Genomic DNA, 20,670 nt, shown 5'->3' with positions numbered 1-20,670 from the left:
TACATTCATTCTTAATATAGTTACTAAGTGCACTTTTATCGCACCCCATCGTGCCTTTCTCCGCAACCATAATCCTCTCCATTGCCATGTCTCTCCTCTCAAGATGAAAGTTAGGTATGTAAGTTACATTTCTTTGCATGTCACTTTCCTGTAGCCATATCTGCAAACAATCATCATGTTTAACTCGTTGTTTCCAGTATTTTATGAGACAGATCCTCCGCCTTAAATTATGCAACACCTCTGTGTCAAAACTACCTATCCCGGGAAATGGTGCATTATCCCCCGCAGTCATTCGTGTCCATTCATCACAAAAGGTCTCAGTGTGGGGACCATATTTCCTCCACATTACTAACCGAGCAGACCCTCGGGGTCTGCAAGCCTCTGTAGTCTGAACCCTGACTGCTGAACGTCCCTGTGTTGTGCACTTGGCTTCCATTGTGGACCTTTTTTAACACAGAAAAACTTCCTAAAATGCACCAAACACAGAAATTTACGTTGGAAATCCTTAAAGCTCTTCCACTGAACTTCTTCTGCTCCGAGTATCTCCGGTCCGCCTTCTAGCAGACACGTGTAGCCGTTGCAGGCCCTATCTCTAGAGATTTTCCTGAGAAAATTCCCTTCCTTTTTCTTTACACAAATCACGCTTGCATGTGCTCCCTACAACACGTATGAGGGCAAGATTTACGCATGGATATACGACCTCATATCACGTTGCGTTATTGGTCACACATACAACCGTGCGGTCCAATCGTACCACTTATAGACACTTGTTGCCCATAAATGGTAGGATCATTGGAGTCTCCCTACTGTGCTCCAAAACAGCCAGAGCGTAATACAACGAAAACTTTATCACACTCTGTTGCACGTTTTCACTCAGACCGTGCTCATCACGTTCCACCAAAGATCACACAGATCACAAAGTCCACAAAGCGGGATTCAATACCGTTTTATCACACAGATCACAAAGTCCACAAAGCGGGATTCAATACACTCATACCGTTTTCAACCCACTATCATTCTTATAGTTTTCTGATCAGAAAAATCATTTCCCGTAGTCTGATAGCTGTCCCCAGAGGCATTACAGTAAAGTAAGGTATTTAAACTAAGTTTTGGAAAAACTGAAATCAATTTGTGCTATTTATCGCCTTGCGTTATTTACCGCGTTGCGCTATTTATCTCCTTTTAAAAATAACACTTGTGATTTGAGTTACATGGGCGTACACGGACGCTCCGTTGCGTAATATACGCTGCGTGCGTCGGCCTCTGGGTTGCGTACGCAAGTCTCAGTCCTTTGTTAGAGACACGTGTACGCAAAGCAAAGATCCACTGTAACACAACTTATACGTTTATCAATGTAGATGATCCTCGATCATCTACCGCGCACCACACTGACCTCCTCGTCTCTCAGGCAAAGCTGTGTGTTTGTCTATACTTTAACTATATTACCTTTACTCAAACTATTGAAATAGCGGCAAATCTCTCTTAGCACTTTTATCAACTATAAAACTGGCAACCAGGAGAGTGATATACGAAAATACACAAATGAAAAAGAAATGCAGATATATATATATATATGTGCGTGCGTGTGTACGCAAGGCAGAAAAATAAACAGTTTTAAAAGACACTAGCGTGTTGTTCTTACCTCCGGTTCCCGGATTCCTTCAGCACCCTTTACTAAGTGAAACAGACGCTTATCCCGTCAGCACTACGAGGAATATAACCTCCCGCCCTTTGCTGATGGATAATGTCTGCTGAATCTACCTAGTGCAGATATGTGAAGGACGGGCGAGCCGCCAATTGATAAAGCTGAATATTTATCGTATATAAAACCCTTTAAGAGGCCTAGGAACACTGTACGCTATTGACGTATTAAGTACCGTAAGGGTACGCACGTTGTGTAACGATCGCTTAGCCGTAGTCGAGACGCTCTAGCGTCACGTTCGCTTACGGCCAAGAGATCACAGGCAGGCACGCTATTGGCTGCCGACTAACGTAATGGTTCGCTATAGCGTAGCGGACGCTCGGGACCACGAGGAGATCACCAGCGGCGCTGACGCTCACAATGTTAAACCTTTATATCTAAACCATAAACAGTATATTATGCAGTAAAACCTTAGTGTAGTGATAGTGTGTAGATGCAACCTTGTGTAACCTGATTAACTTAGAAGCTGTTTGAGCGTCACCGACGCTCTGAGATTACTTAACACTATATATAAAATACACGGATACCTGGGCTTAGGGTCTAACGCCTTATATATATATTATGGATATTACTTGCAAAAGAATTAACACAATACAAGTCATACACTACAATATAACATAGACTAACTAACCAGATAACTACACAGGAAATACAATACAATACAATTACGTTTTAAGGGAAAATAAGAGAGAAAGAGGAGAAGAGAGAGAGAGAGAAATGGCTCACAATAACCGTAAGAACAATATGATTGCGGAGAAACACTTACGCACAAGGGGAACGATCGCATGCGCCTCTGGACATCCAGCTCCCGATTTTCAGCAATGATAACCGTTGAAGAGTGAGCTGGATGTGATCGGCTTGTCTATTTATGCCCCACACACAATACAATTCAATGGTCCCTACAATCTCATTGTTCATTGGACACAGGAATTCGGCTTCGCACTATAACAAAAGGTCATGGGTTGATTCATACAGGTGGGCTGTGACGATTTCCAACAGCTCAGGTGGGTGGGATACTGGGTTTCCCGCCGCATGGCTAAGTAAGAGCAAATAATAGTAAATGCACATAAACTTCTTATGTCCATAACTATTCGCACGAGCGATTAATCCGCTCCAAACCAACACCGGAATATTGCTAATTAAATACTCTTCCGATGGGTACTAAACACCACTGTATGACTCCTGTTAGACCCTTCGTACAATACAAAGAGGGATCCCTCCGTCCAGGAACATGCTATATTAACTAAACTTTCAGAATCTATCAAAGGGACCATGATCTACAAAATACATTATATAGTTAAAATATGTAACGATTGAGTCGCACGCTACGATCACATAAACTCTACCGTAAATACGCATACCGTGCGCCTGCGGGTGCCCGCGACTGTGAGTATGCGCACGCACGGGAGAGCGTACGCATGCGCAGTGCGGACGTGTATGAGGTGCAAATATGGCAGTGTGTATAGAGATATTTTTCTGACTTTGACAATGCCCAGCACATACTACATTGCAGTCACTGTACTCACCTCCCAGATACAGAGAAACATCTATACAGGACTGGCTTATGAGCCACACCCAACTAGGCCTCTTATAACCTTAATTGAAAGCTTGATCGCACTAGGCAAAAAAAAAAAAAGTTGAAACAGAAAAGAAATACACCCTTGCTTGGTTTTACCATGGTATTTATGTGTCCCAAGTTGATGTGTGCTAACCTCTTGTAACTACTGCATTTCCTCCCCCCCCCCTCCAGATGTCTACAGCTTAGAGAGCAGAACCTCCAACAAATGAGGGCTCAGACTTTACTCCAGGAGTCACTCTGGTTTGTACAATACTTTGTTCTCTATATTAACTTTTTCTCTGCCCATGTAGTCGTACTATATAATTCTACCTGTTCTTGGAATACAGTGATGCTGCGTGGAAACCATTGGAGTTGCCATCTCTGATTGTGGAGAATCTCTCTCCATGGAAGCAGTGCATTTTCTGGAAAGCTGTCCTCGCTCTGCCTGAAATTACTGAGCTTAGTGACCCCAGCAGGTGAGTGAAGGCTTATGGCAGATGTATTGGACCTTCACGTGGAGGTGTTGCTCATAGCAACCAATCAGATTCTAGCTTTCATTTTTTTGTATTTCTTCCAATCTGGGGGACACTGCTACCATTGGTTGCTTGAGGGCTCCGAGGGAGCTGGCACTTAATTCTAACCTAGCTTTTCTCCTCTGCAACCTCTGGTCATTTTTAAGTGCCCATGGGAACCGGGCTGCTGTCTTAGAATGTATTAAATGATCGCTACACATGTGTGCACATACCCTATCCTCAAATTGCTCCAAATAGTCTCCAGCTAGTCTGCTCCTAACTGGCATTTCTCTAACGTCCTAAGTGGATGCTGGGACTCCGTAAGGACCATGGGGAATAGCGGCTCCGCAGGAGACTGGGCACAAAAGTAAAAGCTTGAACTAGCTGGTGTGCACTGGCTCCTCCCCCTATGACCCTCCTCCAAGCCTCAGTTAGATTTTTGTGCCCGAACGAGAAGGGTGCATGCTAGGTGGCTCTCCTGAGCTGCTTAGAGTAAAAGTTTATTTTAGGTTTTTTATTTTCAGTGAGTCCTGCTGGCAACAGGCTCACTGCATCGTGGGACTAAGGGGAGAAGAAACGAACTCACCTGCGTGCAGAGTGGATTGGGTTTCTTAGGCTACTGGACATTAGCTCCAGAGGGACGATCACAGGTTCAGCCTGGATGGGTCCCGGAGCCGCGCCGCCGGCCCCCTTACAGAGCCAGAAGAACGAAGAGGTCCGGTGAAATCGGCGGCAGAAGACGTTCCTGTCTTCAACTAAGGTAGCGCACAGCACTGCAGCTGTGCGCCATTGCTCTCAGCACACTTCACACTCCGGTCACTGAGGGTGCAGGGCGCTGGGGGGGAGCGCCCTGAGACGCAATAAAAACAGAAATACCTTAGGATGGCAAAAGAAATACATCACATATAGCTCCTGGGCTATATGGATGTATTTAACCCCTGCCAGTTTTCCAGAAAAAAGCGGGAGATAAGGCCGTCGTGAAGGGGCGGAGCCTATCTCCTCAGCACACAAGCGCCATTTTCCCTCACAGTTCCGCTGGAAGGACGGCTCCCTGACTCTCCCCTGCAGTCCCTACAGAATCAGGGTAAAAACGAGAGAGGGGGGGCACTATTGGCAGCTAAATTATAAATAGCAGCTATAAAAGGGTGTAACACTTATATAAGGTTATCCCTATATATATATATAGCGCTCTGGTGTGTGCTGGCAAACTCTCCCTCTGTCTCCCCAAAGGGCTAGTGGGGTCCTGTCCTCTATCAGAGCATTCCCTGTGTGTGTGCTGGGTGTCGGTACGATTGTGTCGACATGTATGAGGAGGAAAATTATGTGGAAGCAGAGCAATTGCCTGTATTAGTGATGTCACCCCCTAGGGAGTCGACACCTGACTGGATGGTTGTATTTAAAGAACTACGTGACAATGTCAGCACTTTACAAAAAACTGTTGACGACATGAGACAGCCGACAAATCAATTAGTACCTGTCCAGGCGTCTCAGACACCGTCAGGGGCGAAAAAACGCCCGTTACCTCAGTGGGTCGACACAGACCCAGACACGGATACTGAGTCCAGTGTCGACGGTGAGGAGACAAACGTAATGTCCAGTAGGGCCACACGTTACATGATCACGGCAATGAAGGAGGCATTGAACATTTCTGACACTACAAGTACCACAAAGAAGGGTATTATGTGGGGAGTGAAAAAACTACCAGTAGCTTTTCCTGAGTCCGATGAATTAAATGAGGTGTGTGATAAAGCGTGGGTTTCCCCCGATTAAAAAAGTGCTAATTTCTAATAAATTATTGGCACTATACCCTTTCCCGCCAGAGGTTAGGGCGCGTTGGGAAACACCCCCTAGAGTAGATAAAGCGCTCACACGTTTATCTAAACAAGTAGCGTTACCGTCTCCTGATACGGCCGCCCTCAAAGAACCAGCGGATAGAAGGCTGGAAAATATCCTGAAGGGTATATACACACATACTGGTGTTATACTGCGACCAGCAATCGCCTCAGCCTGGATGTGCAGTGCTGGAGTGGCATGATCGGATTCCCTGACTGAAAATATTGATACCCTGGATAGGGACAGTATATTACTAACTATAGAGCATTTGAAGGATGCATTACTATATATGCGTGATGCACAGAGGGATATTTGCACCCTGGCATCAAGAGTGAGTGCTATGTCAATTTCTGCCAGAAGAGCGTTATGGACGCGACAGTGGTCAGGGGATGCGGATTCCAAACGACATATGGAAGTATTGCCGTTTAAAGGGGAGGAGTTATTTGGGGCCGGTCTATCGGACCTGGTGGCCACGGCAACGGCCGGAAAGTCCACCTTTTTACCCCAGGTCACCTCTCAGCAGAAAAAGACACCGTCGTTTCAAACTCAGTCCTTTCGTTCCCATAAGTACAGGCGGGCAAAAGGCCACTCATTTCTGCCCCGGGGCAGAGGAAGAGGAAAAAGACTGCACCAGGCAGCCTCTTCCCAGGAGCAGAAGCCCTCCTCTGCTTCTGCCAAGTCTTCAGCATGACGCTGGGGCTTTACAAGCGGACTCGGACACGGTGGGGGCCCGTCTCAAAAATTTCAACGCGCAGTGGGCTCACTCGCAAGTGGACCCCTGGATTCTGCAGGTAGTATCACAGGGGTACAAACTGGAATTCGAGACGTCTCCCCCTCGCCGGTTCCTGAAGTCTGCTCTACCAAAGTCTCCCTCCAACAGGGAGGCAGTTTTGGAAGCCATTCACAAGCTGTATTCCCAGCAGGTGATAATCAAGGTACCTCTCCTACAACAGGGAAAGGGGTATTATTCCACGCTGTTTGTGGTACCGAAGCCGGACGGCTCGGTGAGACCAATTTTAAATCTAAAATCCTTGAACACTTACATAAAGAGGTTCAAATTCAAGATGGAGTCACTCAGAGCAGTGATAGCAAACCTGGAAGAAGGGGACTATATGGTGTCTCTGGACATCAAAGATGCTTATCTCCACGTCCCAATCTACCCTTCTCACCAAGGGTACCTCAGGTTTGTAGTACAAAACTGTCATTATCAGTTTCAGACGCTGCCGTTTGGATTGTCCACGGCACCTCGGGTCTTTACCAAGGTAATGGCCGAAATGATGATTCTTCTTCGAAGAAAAGGCGTTTTAATTATCCCTTGGACGATCTCCTGATAAGGGCAAGGTCCAGGGAACAGTTAGAAGTCGGAGTAGCACTATCTCAGTTAGTGTTACGTCAGCACGGGTGGATTCTAAATATTCCAAAATCGCAGCTGATTCCAACGACACGTCTCCTGTTCCTAGGAATGATTCTGGACACAGTCCAGAAAAAGGTGTTTCTCCCAGAGGAGAAGGCCAGGGAGTTATCCGAGCTAGTCAGGAATCTCCTAAAACCAGGCCAGGTATCAGTGCACGAGGGTCCTGGGAAAAATGGTGGCTTCTTACGAAGCGATTCCATTCGGAAGATTCCATGCAAGAACGTTTCAGTGGGATCTTCTGGACAAATGGTCCGGATCGCATCTTCAGATGCATCAGCGGATAACCCTGTCGCCAAGGACAAGGGTGTCTCTTCTGTGGTGGCTGCAGAGTGCTCATCTACTAGAGGGCCGCAGATTCGGCATTCAGGATTGGATCCTGGTGACCACAGATGCCAGCCTGAGAGGCTGGGGAGCAGTCACACAGGGACAAAATTTCCAGGGCTTGTGGTCAAGCATGGAAACATCTCTTCATATAAACATTCTGGAACTAAGGGCCATTTACAATGCCCTAAGTCAAGCAAAACCCCTGCTTCAGGGTCAGGCGGTATTGATCCAATCGGACAACATCACGTCAGTCGCCCACGTAAACAGACAGGGCGGCACGAGAAGCAGGAGGGCGATGGCAGAAGCTGCAAGGATTCTTCACTGGGCGGAGAATCATGTGATAGCACTGTCAGCAGTGTTCATTCCGGGAGTGGACAACTGGGAAGCGGACTTCCTCAGCAGACACGACCTTCACCCGGGGGAGTGGGGACTTCATCCAGAAGTCTTCCAAGAGATGGTAAACCGTTGGGAAAAACCAAAGGTGGACATGATGGCGTCCCGTCTCACCAAAAAACTAGACAGATATTGCGCCAGGTCAAGGGACCCTCAGGCAATAGCGGTGGACGCTCTGGTAACACCATGGGTGTACCAGTCAGTGTATGTGTTCCCTCCTCTGCCTCTCATACCAAAAGTACTGAGAATCATAAAAAGGAGAGGAGTAAGAACTATACTCGTGGTTCCGGATTGGCCAAGAAGGACTTGGTACCCGGAACTTCAAGAGATGCTCACGGAGGACCCGTGGCCTCTACCTCTAAGAAAGGACCTGCTCCAGCAGGGACCTTGTCTGTTCCAAGACTTACCGCGGCTGCGTTTGACGGCATGGCGGTTGAACGCCGGATCCTGAAGGAAAAAGGCATTCCAGAAGAAGTCATCCCTACCCTGATAAAGGCCAGGAAGGATGTAACCGCGAAACATTATCACCGCATTTGGCGAAAATATGTTGCGTGGTGTGAGGCCAAAGAAGCCCCTACAGAGGAATTTCAACTGGGTCGTTTCCTACATTTCCTGCAAACAGGACTGTCTATGGGCCTAAAATTAGGGTCCATTAAGGTTCAAATTTCGGCCCTGTCGATTTTCTTCCAAAAAAAACTGGCTTCAGTGCCTGAAGTCCAGACGTTTGTCTAAGGGGTACTGCATATACAGCCTCCTTTTGTGCCCCCGGTGGCACCTTGGGATCTCAATGTGGTTTTGGGGTTCCTAAAATCACATTGGTTTGAACCACTCACCACTGTGGAATTAAAATATCTCACATGGAAGGTGGTAATGCTGTTAGCCCTGGCTTCAGCCAGGCGTGTCTCAGAATTGGCGGCTTTATCTTATAAAAGCCCTTACCTGATTTTTCACACGGATAGGGCAGAATTGAGGACTCGTCCTCAATTTCTCCCAAAGGTGGTTTCAGCGTTTCACGTGAACCAGCCTATTGTGGTGCCTGCGGCTACTAGGGACTTGAAGGACTCCAAGTTACTGGACGTAGTCAGGGCCCTGAAAATATATATTTCCAGGACGGCTGGAGTCAGGAAATCTGACTCGCTGTTTATCCTGTATGCACCCAACAAGCTGGGTGCTCCTGCTTCTAAGCAGACGATTGCTCGTTGGATTTGTAGTACAATTCAGCTTGCACATTCTGTGGCAGGCCTGCCACAGCCAAAATCTGTAAAAGCCCATTCCACAAGGAAGGTGGGCTCATCTTGGGCGGCTGCCCGAGGGGTCTCGGCTTTACAACTTTGCCGAGCAGCTACTTGGTCAGGGGCAAACACGTTTGCTAAATTCTACAAATTTGATACCCTGGCTGAGGAGGACCTGGAGTTCTCTCATTCGGTGCTGCAGAGTCATCCGCACTCTCCCGCCCGTTTGGGAGCTTTGGTATAATCCCCATGGTCCTTACGGAGTCCCAGCATCCACTTAGGACGTTAGAGAAAATAAGAATTTACTTACCGATAATTCTATTTCTCATAGTCCGTAGTGGATGCTGGGCGCCCATCCCAAGTGCGGATTGTCTGCAATACTTGTATATAGTTATTGTTACAAAATTCGGGTTATTATTGTTGTGAGCCATCTTTTCAGAGGCTCCTTCGTTTATCATACTGTTAACTGGGTTCAGATCACAGGTTGTACGGTGTGATTGGTGTGGCTGGTATGAGTCTTACCCGGGATTCAATATCCTTCCTTATTATGTACGCTCGTCCGGGCACAGTATCCTAACTGAGGCTTGGAGGAGGGTCATAGGGGGAGGAGCCAGTGCACACCAGCTAGTTCAAGCTTTTACTTTTGTGCCCAGTCTCCTGCGGAGCCGCTATTCCCCATGGTCCTTACGGAGTCCCAGCATCCACTACGGACTATGAGAAATAGAATTATCGGTAAGTAAATTCTTATTTTTTCAAACACATGACAGGAGCTGATTGGTTGATGAGTGGGAACAAGGATATCACTCATTAAATCTCTTAGTACGCTAGAAGCAACCTAAGGGGGGAATTCGATTAGACTGTGTAAATGTGGGAAAAGGTGGTAACCTCTGGCTGCTGTAACGCCCAGGGCTATTCAATTAGAGCCCTTAATTCTCGCCTGATAAATTACCGTTATCAGGCGTTAACACACAGAATCTGGGAGAAGTCCCCGGGCCTGTGTGTTAACATGATTCTGGCACCTGATAACAGATTGTTTATTGGGGATTTCTTTTTGGGTCTTCTCAAACCCGAAAAGAAGTCACCCGTTAAGTGCAGCCTGCGGGGACTAATTGAATAGCCCTGGGGGATCAATTAGCCTGTGGCAAATTACCACAGCTAATTGAATTCCCCCTAAGACATTCAATTTAGGAAAAAATAGCACAATTAAGGAAAAAAAGATCCAAGGCTAAACAGGCAAAAGACAGGTCCAATAGAAGTGACCCGCACAATGCACCATTCTTTCTCTAGCATCCATAAGGGATGTTGGGGGAATTTAGTATGATGGGGTATAAACGGGATCCAAAGGAGCCAGTGCACTTTAAGTTTCTTCACTGGGTGTGCTGGCTCCTCCCCTCTATGCCCCCTCCCACAGGCAGTTTAGAAAAAAGTGCCCTCAGGAGAGGATGCACATCTCTGCAGCCCCAGAGAGTTTTCTTCAGTATCATTTAAATCTTTATTATTTTCAGTATGCTGTTTGGGCAACATCATACCTGCACCGTGGGAGTTAGTGAGGGGACAGTAAACGGCCTTGCAAGGTGTCAGAGCCGCTTTCCCGCTGCAGGACCACCACCCTAAAAGGTTGTTGTGCAGCGGGGCACTGCGCCTTAGTGGTCACAATCGTAGCACGCCGCACACCTGTAACAGTAGCCTGAAGGTGACGACAGTGGTGAGTACAAACCGGGGGCCCCGGTTCATGGTGTGGCAAACACGGAGGGGAGGCATACGGGACCCTCCTGGGGGGGACCCACTATAGCCCCCTGTGTACACTGACAAGCGGTTGTGAAAACAGGTAATTATATTATGTTTTACACGAAAAGGAGACATTTGCCATTATGAATAAGTGTATAGCTCCGGCGCCATTGCAGGGGGCGGAGCTACCTCAGAGCGGGACCAGCGGCTTCTTGGAGCCTTCCTCTGCTTCCTGCAGCAGCAGGCATACAGCTCCTCCAACACTCCAGATACATAAAGGGGTGTTAGAAAGGAGTGTAGCAGCTATTATACTTGTAAATAGAGTACTGCTAAGGACAAAACACTGGTGTTCCACTGAGTCACAGTATAAAGTTACAGCCTGCAGTCTCCCGGAGTCTGCTAGGTTTGGCGGGCTGGTCATTTTCTGGGACTCCTTCTCACATACCAATCAAGGGCAGGCATGCTTGTACAGTGTCTGTGTGTTGTGTGTGAGTTTTTGTCTCCTGTGAATATGGTAAATGCCATCTCTGCACATACAGATTCTCTCTCCCCCTCCCCCCCTCTCCCTTCTGATGAACAATGTAGCAAGTCCTCACAAGCTTGTGAGGGGGGGGGGGGAGGTGCAGCAGCCATTCTGGTTAAAATCCCTGGACGGTGGACACGTTCTCTCAGCCCTCTGCAGATAGTCAAAAAACACAGCGACTGCAGCAGGCTGTAGCAGACCTGGCTGCAAGAGGCAGAGGACAGCCCCTCTCCCTAGCTCGGGGCCACATAAACGTGGGCTGCCTGACTTACTCTCAGTAACTAATGAAGAGGGGGAGGAGCTGGACCCTATTATTGAGGATTCATCTCCTGCACAAGGGGTTGAGCCCCTCATAATTACTTTCAGGGATGTGTTAAAACTCCCAGTAGAAGACGATGCAGTAAAGCAGTCATTTTTCTCCTCACAGAAAAAGGTTAGCGTCACTTTCCCTGATTCTAAGGAATTAGATGGTATGTTTAAGGTTGACCTGGAAAAATCCTGATAAAAAAATTCCAGGTGACCAGACGCTGCTTACACTTTCCCATTTTCTCCTGATGGCAGGAAAAACTGGGAATGTCTAAAGAGGTGGTGTTACCAGTCCCTGGCTCCTCGGCTTTGAAGGACCCTGGGGATAGTAAGCTAGAGACTACACTGAAGTCTATTCCACAGCAGCTGGTATATCACAAAGACCTGTGTGAGCGGGTTGGTGGTTGACACATGCCATTCACACCTGGGCGGGCCAGTTTAAGAGGGCCTCGCGGGGGATATGTCTCTGGTGTGTATGGTTACGCTGATCAAACACATTCAGGATACTGCACGCGTCCTGTGCGACTCTATTAAAGAGATAGGCGCTTTTAATGCAAAAACTCCTGCCATGGCAGTGTCGTTGTGCAGAGCTTTGTGGTTACGCCAGTGGATAGCAGATGCGGATTACAAGCGTAGTGTGGAGTCTCTCCCTTTCTCAGGGGAGTGGCTATTCGGCAGAGGCACCTCTAACACTAAACGAGGCACCAGAGGTAAGGAAAAAAGCCAGCAGCTGCAGGTTCCCAGGAACAAAGCACCAGTTCAGCTTCCACCAGGGGCTCACAATGACTATGTTCACCCACCCACCCCGAGGGAATCTCGAGGTGGGAGCACGGCTGCGTCACTTCAGCCGCATCTGGGAAAGTTCCTGCCAGGCTACCTGGGTAAAGGACTTCATTTCTCAGGGCTACAAGCTGGAGTTCGACGGTGCTCCTCTCCAACGATTTTTCAAATCAAGCTTACCAGCTTTGGAGGATACGCATGTTACGCTGCAACAGGCCATCCTAAAGTTGGTCCAGTCCCAAGTCATTGTTCCACTGCCACTTCAACAACAGGGAAAGGGTTACTACTCCAACCTGTTCATTGTAGCAAAACCGGACGATTCGGTAAGACCCATTTTTAATCAAAAATTGTTGAACCCATACCTAAAGGTTTTCAAGTTCAAGATGGAATCCTTGCAAGCAGTGATTGCGGATCTGGAAGAACAGGAGTTCATGATCTCCCTGGATATAAAAGACTCCTATCTACATAATTTGGCCACCTCACCTGAGGTTTGCCCTGCTGAACGATCACTACGAGTTCCAGGCGCTACCCTTTAACCTGTCCACAGCTCCAAGGGTGTTCACGAAGGTGATAGCGGAGATGATGTTCCAACTCTGGGTCCAGGGGTTCAATATTGTCCCTTACCTGGACGATCTCCTGATAAAAGCAAGATCCAGGGAGCTTTTTATTGCTCCATATAGACTGCATTATCCAACTTCTGTCACACCATGGGTGGATCCTCAATTTGCAGAAGTCCCATTTGGAGCCAACTCAGCGGCTCCTGTTCCTGGGAATGTTGCTGGATTCTCTGGCACAGAAAGTGTTCCTCTCAGAGGACAAAGCGAGAACACTTTCAGGAGATGGTCCGCATGGTTCTCCGGCCTACTCAAATAGCCATCCATCTTTGCATGAGATTGTTGGGGAAGATGGTAGCCTCATACGAGGCGATCCAGTATGGAAGGTTCCATGCCAGAACATTTCAGTTGGATCTCCTGAGCAAGTGGTCCGGATCACATCTTCAGATGCGCCGGATAATACGCTCGTCACTTCAGGCCAGGATTTCCCTCCTGTGGTGGCTGCTGTCCTCCAGCCTACTGAAAGACCGAAGTTTCGGGATTCAGGATTGGATCCTCCTCACGAAATATGCGAGTCTCAGAGGATGTGGAGCGGTTATCCAGGGGGCTCAGTTCCAGGGCAGGTAGTCAGCCCACGAAGCCCTGCTTCCACTCAACATTCTGGAACTTCGGGCGATCTACAATGCTCTCATTCAGGCCACTCCTCTACTCAGGGATCATGTGATCCAAGTGCAGTCGGACAACGCCACGGCAGTGGTGTACATCAATCGACAAGGAGGGGGCAAAAAGCAGGTCTTGCATGCAAGACGTTCAAAGATACTCCTCTGGGCAGAAAGAAATGCAAGAGCAATGTCCGCAATCTTCATTCCGGGAGTAGACAACTGGGAAGCGGACTTCCTGAGTCGTCACAATCTCCACCCGGGAGAGTGGGGGCTTCATCATGAGGTGTTTCAGCAGATCATCGACCGGTGGGGCTACCCACAAATAGACGTGATGGCTTCTCGACTCAACAAGAAGCTTCGTTGGGACTGCTTACATACCAGCAGGGACCCTCAGGCGAGGGCAGTAGATGCACTGACGTCGCCTTGGCCTTACCGGCTGGTCTACCTGTTTCCGCCGATTCCATTGCTCCCAAGGGTGCTCAAGCGAATCAGGAATCAAGGAGTTCAGGCAATTCTGATTGCCCGGACTGCCCCCGGAGGGCATGGTACGCAGATCTTCTGGACATGTCCGTGGAAGACCCTTGGCCTCTGCCACTGAGAAGAGATCTTCTTCCACAAGGACCGTTCATCTACCCAGACTTACGGCGGCTTCGTTTGACGTCATGGAGGTTGAGCGGAACATCCTAGCTCACAAGGGCCTTTCCAAGAAGGTTATAGCTACCATGGTTCAGGCCAGAAAACCTGTGACGTCAAAACACTATCATCATATCTGGAGGAGATATGTCTCTTGGTGCAAGGAATGCACGTATCTGCCTGCAGAGTTCCACTTGTTACGTTTCCTCCGTTTCCTGCAGGTGTGGATAAGGGTTTACGTCTGGGTTCCATTAAGGTCCAGATTTCAGTGCTCTCCATTTCTTCCAGAAGAAGTTGTCAGAAGTTCAGACCTTCTTGCAAGGGGTACTTCACATTCAACTTCCTTTTGGACCGCCCATGGCACCCTGAGATTTGAATGTAGGGTTGGAATTTTTACAATCCTCCGGCTTTGAACCTCTGATGTCGGTAGAAGACAAATACCTCACGTGGAAGATGGTGATGTTACTGTCCCTGGCTTCTGCTAGGCATGTCTCAGAATTGGGGTCCTTATCTTGTAAAATCCCCTACTTGGTCTTTTACGAGGCCAGAGCGGAGCTCACAACTAGGCAGCAGTTCCACTTGAAACCACCTATTGTTGCTCCGTCAAGTTCTGACACTTCTGCTCCTCTGGATGCATTGGATGCTGTGCGAGCATTGAAGATCTATATCAACAGAACGGCTCGGATCAGAAAGACGGATTCCTTGTTCGTGCTCTATGATGCGCAGAAAAAGGGTTGCCCTGCTTCTAAGCAGTCCATTGCTTTGTTGGCTTAGGCTTACTATCCAACAGGCCCGTGTGTCGGCAGCCTTACCTGTTCCACAGTCTCTGAAGACCCACTCTACAAGATCGGTGGGGTCTTCCTGGGCGGCTGCCCATGGAGTCTCTGTCTTGCAACTATGCCGGGCTGCTACCTGGTCGGGGAAGTACACCTTTGTGACGTTCTACAGGTTTGATACCCTGGCCAAAGAGGATACCCAGTTTGGGCAGGCAGTGCTGCAGACGTCTCCGCACATTCCCGCCTGTTCTGGAAGCTTTGGGACGTCCCCATCGTACTAAATTCCCCCAATATCCCTTATGGATGCTAGAGAAAATAGGATTTTAATTACTTAGTGGTAAATCCTTTTCTCGTAGTCCATAAGGGATATTGGGGGCCTGCCTCAGTGTGTTGACTTGTCTGCAGGTTCTCTTTTATGTGGTTACCTGTTCAGCTGTTGCTGTTTTGTTACCAGCCGTTGCTGGTTGTTTTATGTTAGTGGTGTGCTGGTGTGTGAATCTCACCACTCATTGGGGGTCATTCCGAGTTGTTCGCTCGGTAAAAATCTTCGCATCGCAGCGATTTTCCGCTTAATGCACATGCGCAATGTCTGCACTGCGACTGCGCCAAGTAAATTTGCTATGCAGTTAGTAATTTTACTCACGGCTTTTTCATCGTTCTGGCGATCGTAATGTGATTGACAGGAAATGGGTGTTACTGGGCGGAAACAGGCCGTTTTATGGGCGTGTGGGAAAAAACGCTACCGTTTCCGGAAAAAACGCAGGAGTGGCCGGAGAAACGGGGGAGTGTCTGGGCGAACGCTGGGTGTGTTTGTGACGTCAAACCAGGAACGACAAGCACTGAACTGATCGCAGATGCCGAGTAAGTCTGAAGCTACTCAGAAACTGCTACGAGGTGTGTAATCGCAATATTGCGAATACATCGTTCGCAATTTTAAGATGCTAAGATTCACTCCCAGTAGGCGGCGGCTTAGCATGAGCAAATCTGCTAAAATCCGCTTGCGAGCGAACAACTCGGAATGACCCCCTTTGTTATGTTCCTTCTCCCAAGTATGTCCTTTCTCCTTCGGCACTGTTTTACCTATAACTGCTTGTGGGAGGGGGCGTAGAGGGAGGGGAGGAGCCAGCACACCCAGTTGAAGAAATTTAAAGTGCATTGGCTCCTTTGGACCCCGTCTATACCCCATCGTACTAAATTCCCCCAATATCCCTTATGGACTACGAGAAAAGGATTTACCGGTAGGTAATTAAAATCCTATTTTTTCTGTGGCTTTCCTCTGTGACAAGAATCACTAATCCTTGTATCTAGTACACTGTGCACAAACTAAGACACAAAGGTGAGGAAATAATATGCAGAGAAAGGGATAAATGTATGAGGACACATCTGTAGAATGGGCAACACATCCTGTTGTCATCTTCAGAAAGTTTGATACATCTCCGCCTTTTGTGTGTGCCAGGTAATGTACAGTATTAATGTAACTATATTGTCACAGTTTTAATATAATCTGTTGTATTATTTGATTCTCCGCTACAGTCTTCTCTCTGAATGGTTAAAAGCAAAGTTTTGCTGGGCAGGTGCGCAGCCTTCCGATGATCAGAATCCGCAGGTTCAAACATTGACACAGTACAGTTCCTTCGAATCTCAAGAAGGAAACCCTGTGCGGGTTAATGTGTGTGTAAAGGTGAGGTTGTCCGGAATCTGTTTTCCGATTCATTTTTCTTTCTTTAATATACAGATACCCTTTAAATTTGTGTCTAAATGTTTAAGTGCTCTTTAAGTCTGCAGCCTGCTGGGAATAAAGGTTTTTTCAAAGTGCCGTCTAAAGTTGGGCGTTTGCTCCATGGCTGCCATCTGCCATTGTTTTTTATTTTACACTTTTTTTATTCCTCTTTCTATCTTTACACATCATCGACATCCTCACTGCTGCCTCCATTGGGGGAAACATTGAGCAAGTTACAGACCTTAAGAAAGGGGGAACCCCTTTTAGCAGCAATTGGTGGTGGGTTCCCTCGCCATTGAGCACAGTACTGGCACAGCATACAGATAAATGGTGGGGATCTAGGCCAAGTAAATGAGTTAGGCTGTTAGTTACACTCAGCCCTTGGTCCAAGACTTGCACAGGAGGAGTGGGTGCAGGGTCCCCATTGCCAGAAGGTTAGGTGGGGGGTGCTAATCAGTTGACCCATTCAGAACCTAAAATTCCTAAACATTCAGCTTCATGTGGACCAATGAAAGATGGAGTCTTTGTGGTCTGTCATCAACTGCATTTATGTGAGCTCATGTGATCTGTGGACTAGAGCATTCTCATATATATCATTCAGTCCATCATTTTCAAATTCGGGCTCTCTCACTCTTACTTGGTTCTATCCTTGGGATTTTCTTAGGAAGTAACTAGTTCCTGGTAGGAGTTCAGGGGGAGGAGCTTAAACTTTTAAAGGCAAATTTAAAACTTAACAAGCCTCAGTGCAAAGCCTCTGTACATCAGTGTTTGCAGCTTCCCCCAGTGGACTCAGAAAATAGGATTGAATTGAATTATAAAAATCTATTGTTTGTCAAGCACATAGAAATGCATTTACTAGTTGGCTAAAAGGTAGGCAATGTGTGGCACTCCAACTGCTATAGAACTACACATCCCAGCATGCTTTGCTACAGCAAAACTGTCACAACGTGCTTGCATGGGTAATTCCACAGTAGCTAGGGTGTGACTAGATGCCTACAAGTTTCTATGAACAAATTCAGGGAGTTGCCTGTCACTTCATTGCCAGCCATAGTTTCAGACCACTCCAGATGTGGCTATTGTTTGTAATGACGCTCTATCCTGCATTCAAGCCAGTCACACGACCATTACTCTTAGGCCATAACTAGAGCTATAATATTGTGAGCGTATTATCACACTTTAAGACTTACAGGCACCGGCGTATCTATAATGGGTGCAGTGTGTGCGGTGCACACGGGCCCCTGGGTCCAGAGGGGGCCCACACTGCACCCATTTCTACTATACTTAACGTTCCGGCATCCATCGGTGGCTGTTTGTTGGCCCCCTCCTCTCCTGTAGCCGTCACCGCCGCTGCTAGCGCACTGATCGCTAGAGACTGGCACTGTGCCAGAGTCTCAGTGCTGAGAGCGCTAACAGCGGCGGTGACGGCTACAGGCGAGGAGGGGGTCTGCACACGGGTCCCCTCCTCTCAAGAAACGCCGCTGCTTACAGGAAAGTACGGGGAGGAGATAAAAAGATCATGGGGAAGAGAAAGCAAATAATAGAGTATAACTGTGCAAGCAGCTTAATTAGCACCAACGTAGAAATAAGTCAAAGTGCTGTGTTAAGAATGTATGTTTGTTTATTACAGTCTCCGTTTAATATTTTCATTTGATGAATACAAAGTGAAAATAGTATATATGGCTCTAGAGTTCCTTTAATTTATCACACCATTTCACAAGAAGAAATGTAGTCCTGTTATTGGTCCGTTCAGTCCACCTAACCATTGATTTTGAAGTGGTAATTTTTATTTGGATGCTTGTTACCTGAAATGTACTGAGTGTCCTACCTCTTATATTTGGCAGGTGGTACATGGCCCTCTCACCGACACAGAGTTGGAGCAAGCAGAGTACAAGAAGGAATTGCTGGGAACCAGTGGGGTTCTCCTCCTGTTACCGCCTCTGTCACACGCAACTGATGTGTATTGGCTCTCTGCACTAGTGCAGCTGAAGCAGCTTCTCCAAGCAAAGCCCTTCAAGCCGCCACCAAGTCTTGCTGTCCTGGTACCAGGATCTCACCCAGACTCGGAGAGAGAGGTGGAGGAAGGTCAGTGGGAATTATAGTGCCAACTTTGGACTCTGGCAATCTGTGACCTAGCAGCCCCATTGCAAACTTTATTCTCCCATCTATACATGTCAGCTGATACGTGGCATCATTACACCCACTAATATGTGCTTTTAAGTGTTCTTTTCATTACAGTTTACAGTGTTATTGTCTCTCTTTTCTTAGAACTCAAACTTCCTGACCTAGTTTCGTGTGGTCTCATATCTGATTATCTTGTGCTCACAATACCTGTTGCTGTGAATAACTTAAAAGGGTCTGACATGGTAAGTCTCACACAATGTTTAAGAAGGCATCAGGAAAGTAAAATGAGCTATCTTTTGCTGCTTCTAGTATGGCAGGAGTGTAAAGTGTTCTCTTAACAAAACATTTTGGGTGGAATTATGAGAATAAATGACCGATGTGTCCACATACTCCTGTCCTCCATTTACGCCAAATAGCACTGCGTAGCGTGCCTTTGTGGTTTGCCTTGACAAATACTGAACATAAATACCTACTACACTGTAAGCGAACGAAGATACAGAGGTGAGGAAGAGGTAGCACAATGGAGAAAGAAGTAACAAAAAGTAGGAAAAAGTGAACAGCACGAGAATTGTGTCAGGCTCTTGTTCCATATGGCACAAAAAGGATAGGTCTATGAGTATACCTCTCAACATATGGGAGTGTGGAGTCGGGACTCCCTGCTCGCATCTGAAAAATGGGGGTGGTGTCCTGGAAAGGGGATGTGGCCTCTGATCACACCCCCAATTGCATCACTCTGGAGGCGTGCCAGCCTACCCCGAGCTGCTGGGCTGCCACAGTACTGTTTAGATGCGCATGGTATCTATCCGCCGATGTCCCCTCATGCAGGACACTGCAGCCTGTGGGTGTGACGCCGGGACAGTGCCTAAAAAGTGGGACGTTTGATGGGTATCTTATTAATGTTTTTATAATGTGTACACCGCTGTTCCACTATAATGCACTTTGCACCATCTCCCTTAAAAGCATTGCATTACAACTCTGTAAGCAGAGCTACAATGAGGCATTTGCATCCACAGTTCTCGTATGCAGTAATTCAGGAAACTTCATCCCTTATTTGGCCAATAACTTGTACATCTTCCAGAAAATAAGAACACATGGAGAAAAACAAAGATTCACTTGTAAAAGAATTGGTTTTAACGTAACACAATCTAGACATGCTTATTCATGTAACATAATGTAAAAATAAGATTTTAAACCTACCGGTAAATCTTTTTCTCCTAGTCCGTAGAGGGTGCTGGGGACTCCGTAAGGACCATGGGGCATAGACGGGCTCCGCAGGAGACATGGGCACTCTAAAGACTTTGGGATAGAATGGGTGTGTACTGGCTCCTCCCTCTATGCCCCTCCTCCAGACCTCAGTTAGAGAAACTGTGCCCAGAGGAGACGGACAGTACGAGGAAAGGATTTTTGTTAATCTAAGGGCAAGATTCATACCAGCCCACACCATCTACACCGTATAACCTGGAATATACGTAACCAGTTAACAGTATGAACAAAACAGTATCAGCCAACGACTGATCTTAACTGTAACATAACCCTTATGTAAGCAACAACTATATACAAGTCTTGCAGAATTTTGTCCGCACTGGGACGGGCGCCCAGCATCCTCTACGGACTAGGAGAAAAAGTTTTACCGGTAGGTTTAAAATCTTATTTTCTCTTACGTCCTAGAGGATGCTGGGGACTCCGTAAGGACCATGGGGATTATACCAAAGCTCCAAACCGGGCGGGAGAGTGCGGATGACTCTGCAGCACCGATTGAGCAAACAGGAGGTCCTCCTCAGCCAGGGTATCAAACTTGTAGAATTTTGCAAAAGTGTTTGAACCCGACCAAGTAGCCGCTCGGCAAAGCTGTAAAGCCGAGACGCCTCGTGCAGCCGCCCAAGAAGAGCCCACCTTCCT

At 47.4% G+C, this 20,670-nt stretch overlaps 1 protein-coding gene across 1 annotated transcript in view; it reads left to right on the top strand.

Moving 5' to 3' along the window:
* The window catches only part of MCM3AP (minichromosome maintenance complex component 3 associated protein), a 109,594-nt gene that overhangs the window by 67,420 nt on the left and 21,504 nt on the right, over positions 1-20,670 (top strand). Inside the window, exons 19-23 of the mRNA XM_063931836.1 lie at positions 3,453-3,521; positions 3,608-3,736; positions 16,464-16,611; positions 18,492-18,732; positions 18,916-19,013. Coding sequence (XP_063787906.1) covers positions 3,453-3,521; positions 3,608-3,736; positions 16,464-16,611; positions 18,492-18,732; positions 18,916-19,013 — 685 coding nt within the window. The remainder of the gene's footprint in view (positions 1-3,452; positions 3,522-3,607; positions 3,737-16,463; positions 16,612-18,491; positions 18,733-18,915; positions 19,014-20,670) is intronic.

This window comes from Pseudophryne corroboree, chromosome 6 (assembly GCF_028390025.1).
Source record: "Pseudophryne corroboree isolate aPseCor3 chromosome 6, aPseCor3.hap2, whole genome shotgun sequence".
Taxonomy (NCBI): Eukaryota; Metazoa; Chordata; class Amphibia; order Anura; family Myobatrachidae; genus Pseudophryne; species Pseudophryne corroboree.
Note: the sequence above shows the minus strand (reverse complement) of the source record. Positions and strands in the feature narration are given on the sequence as shown.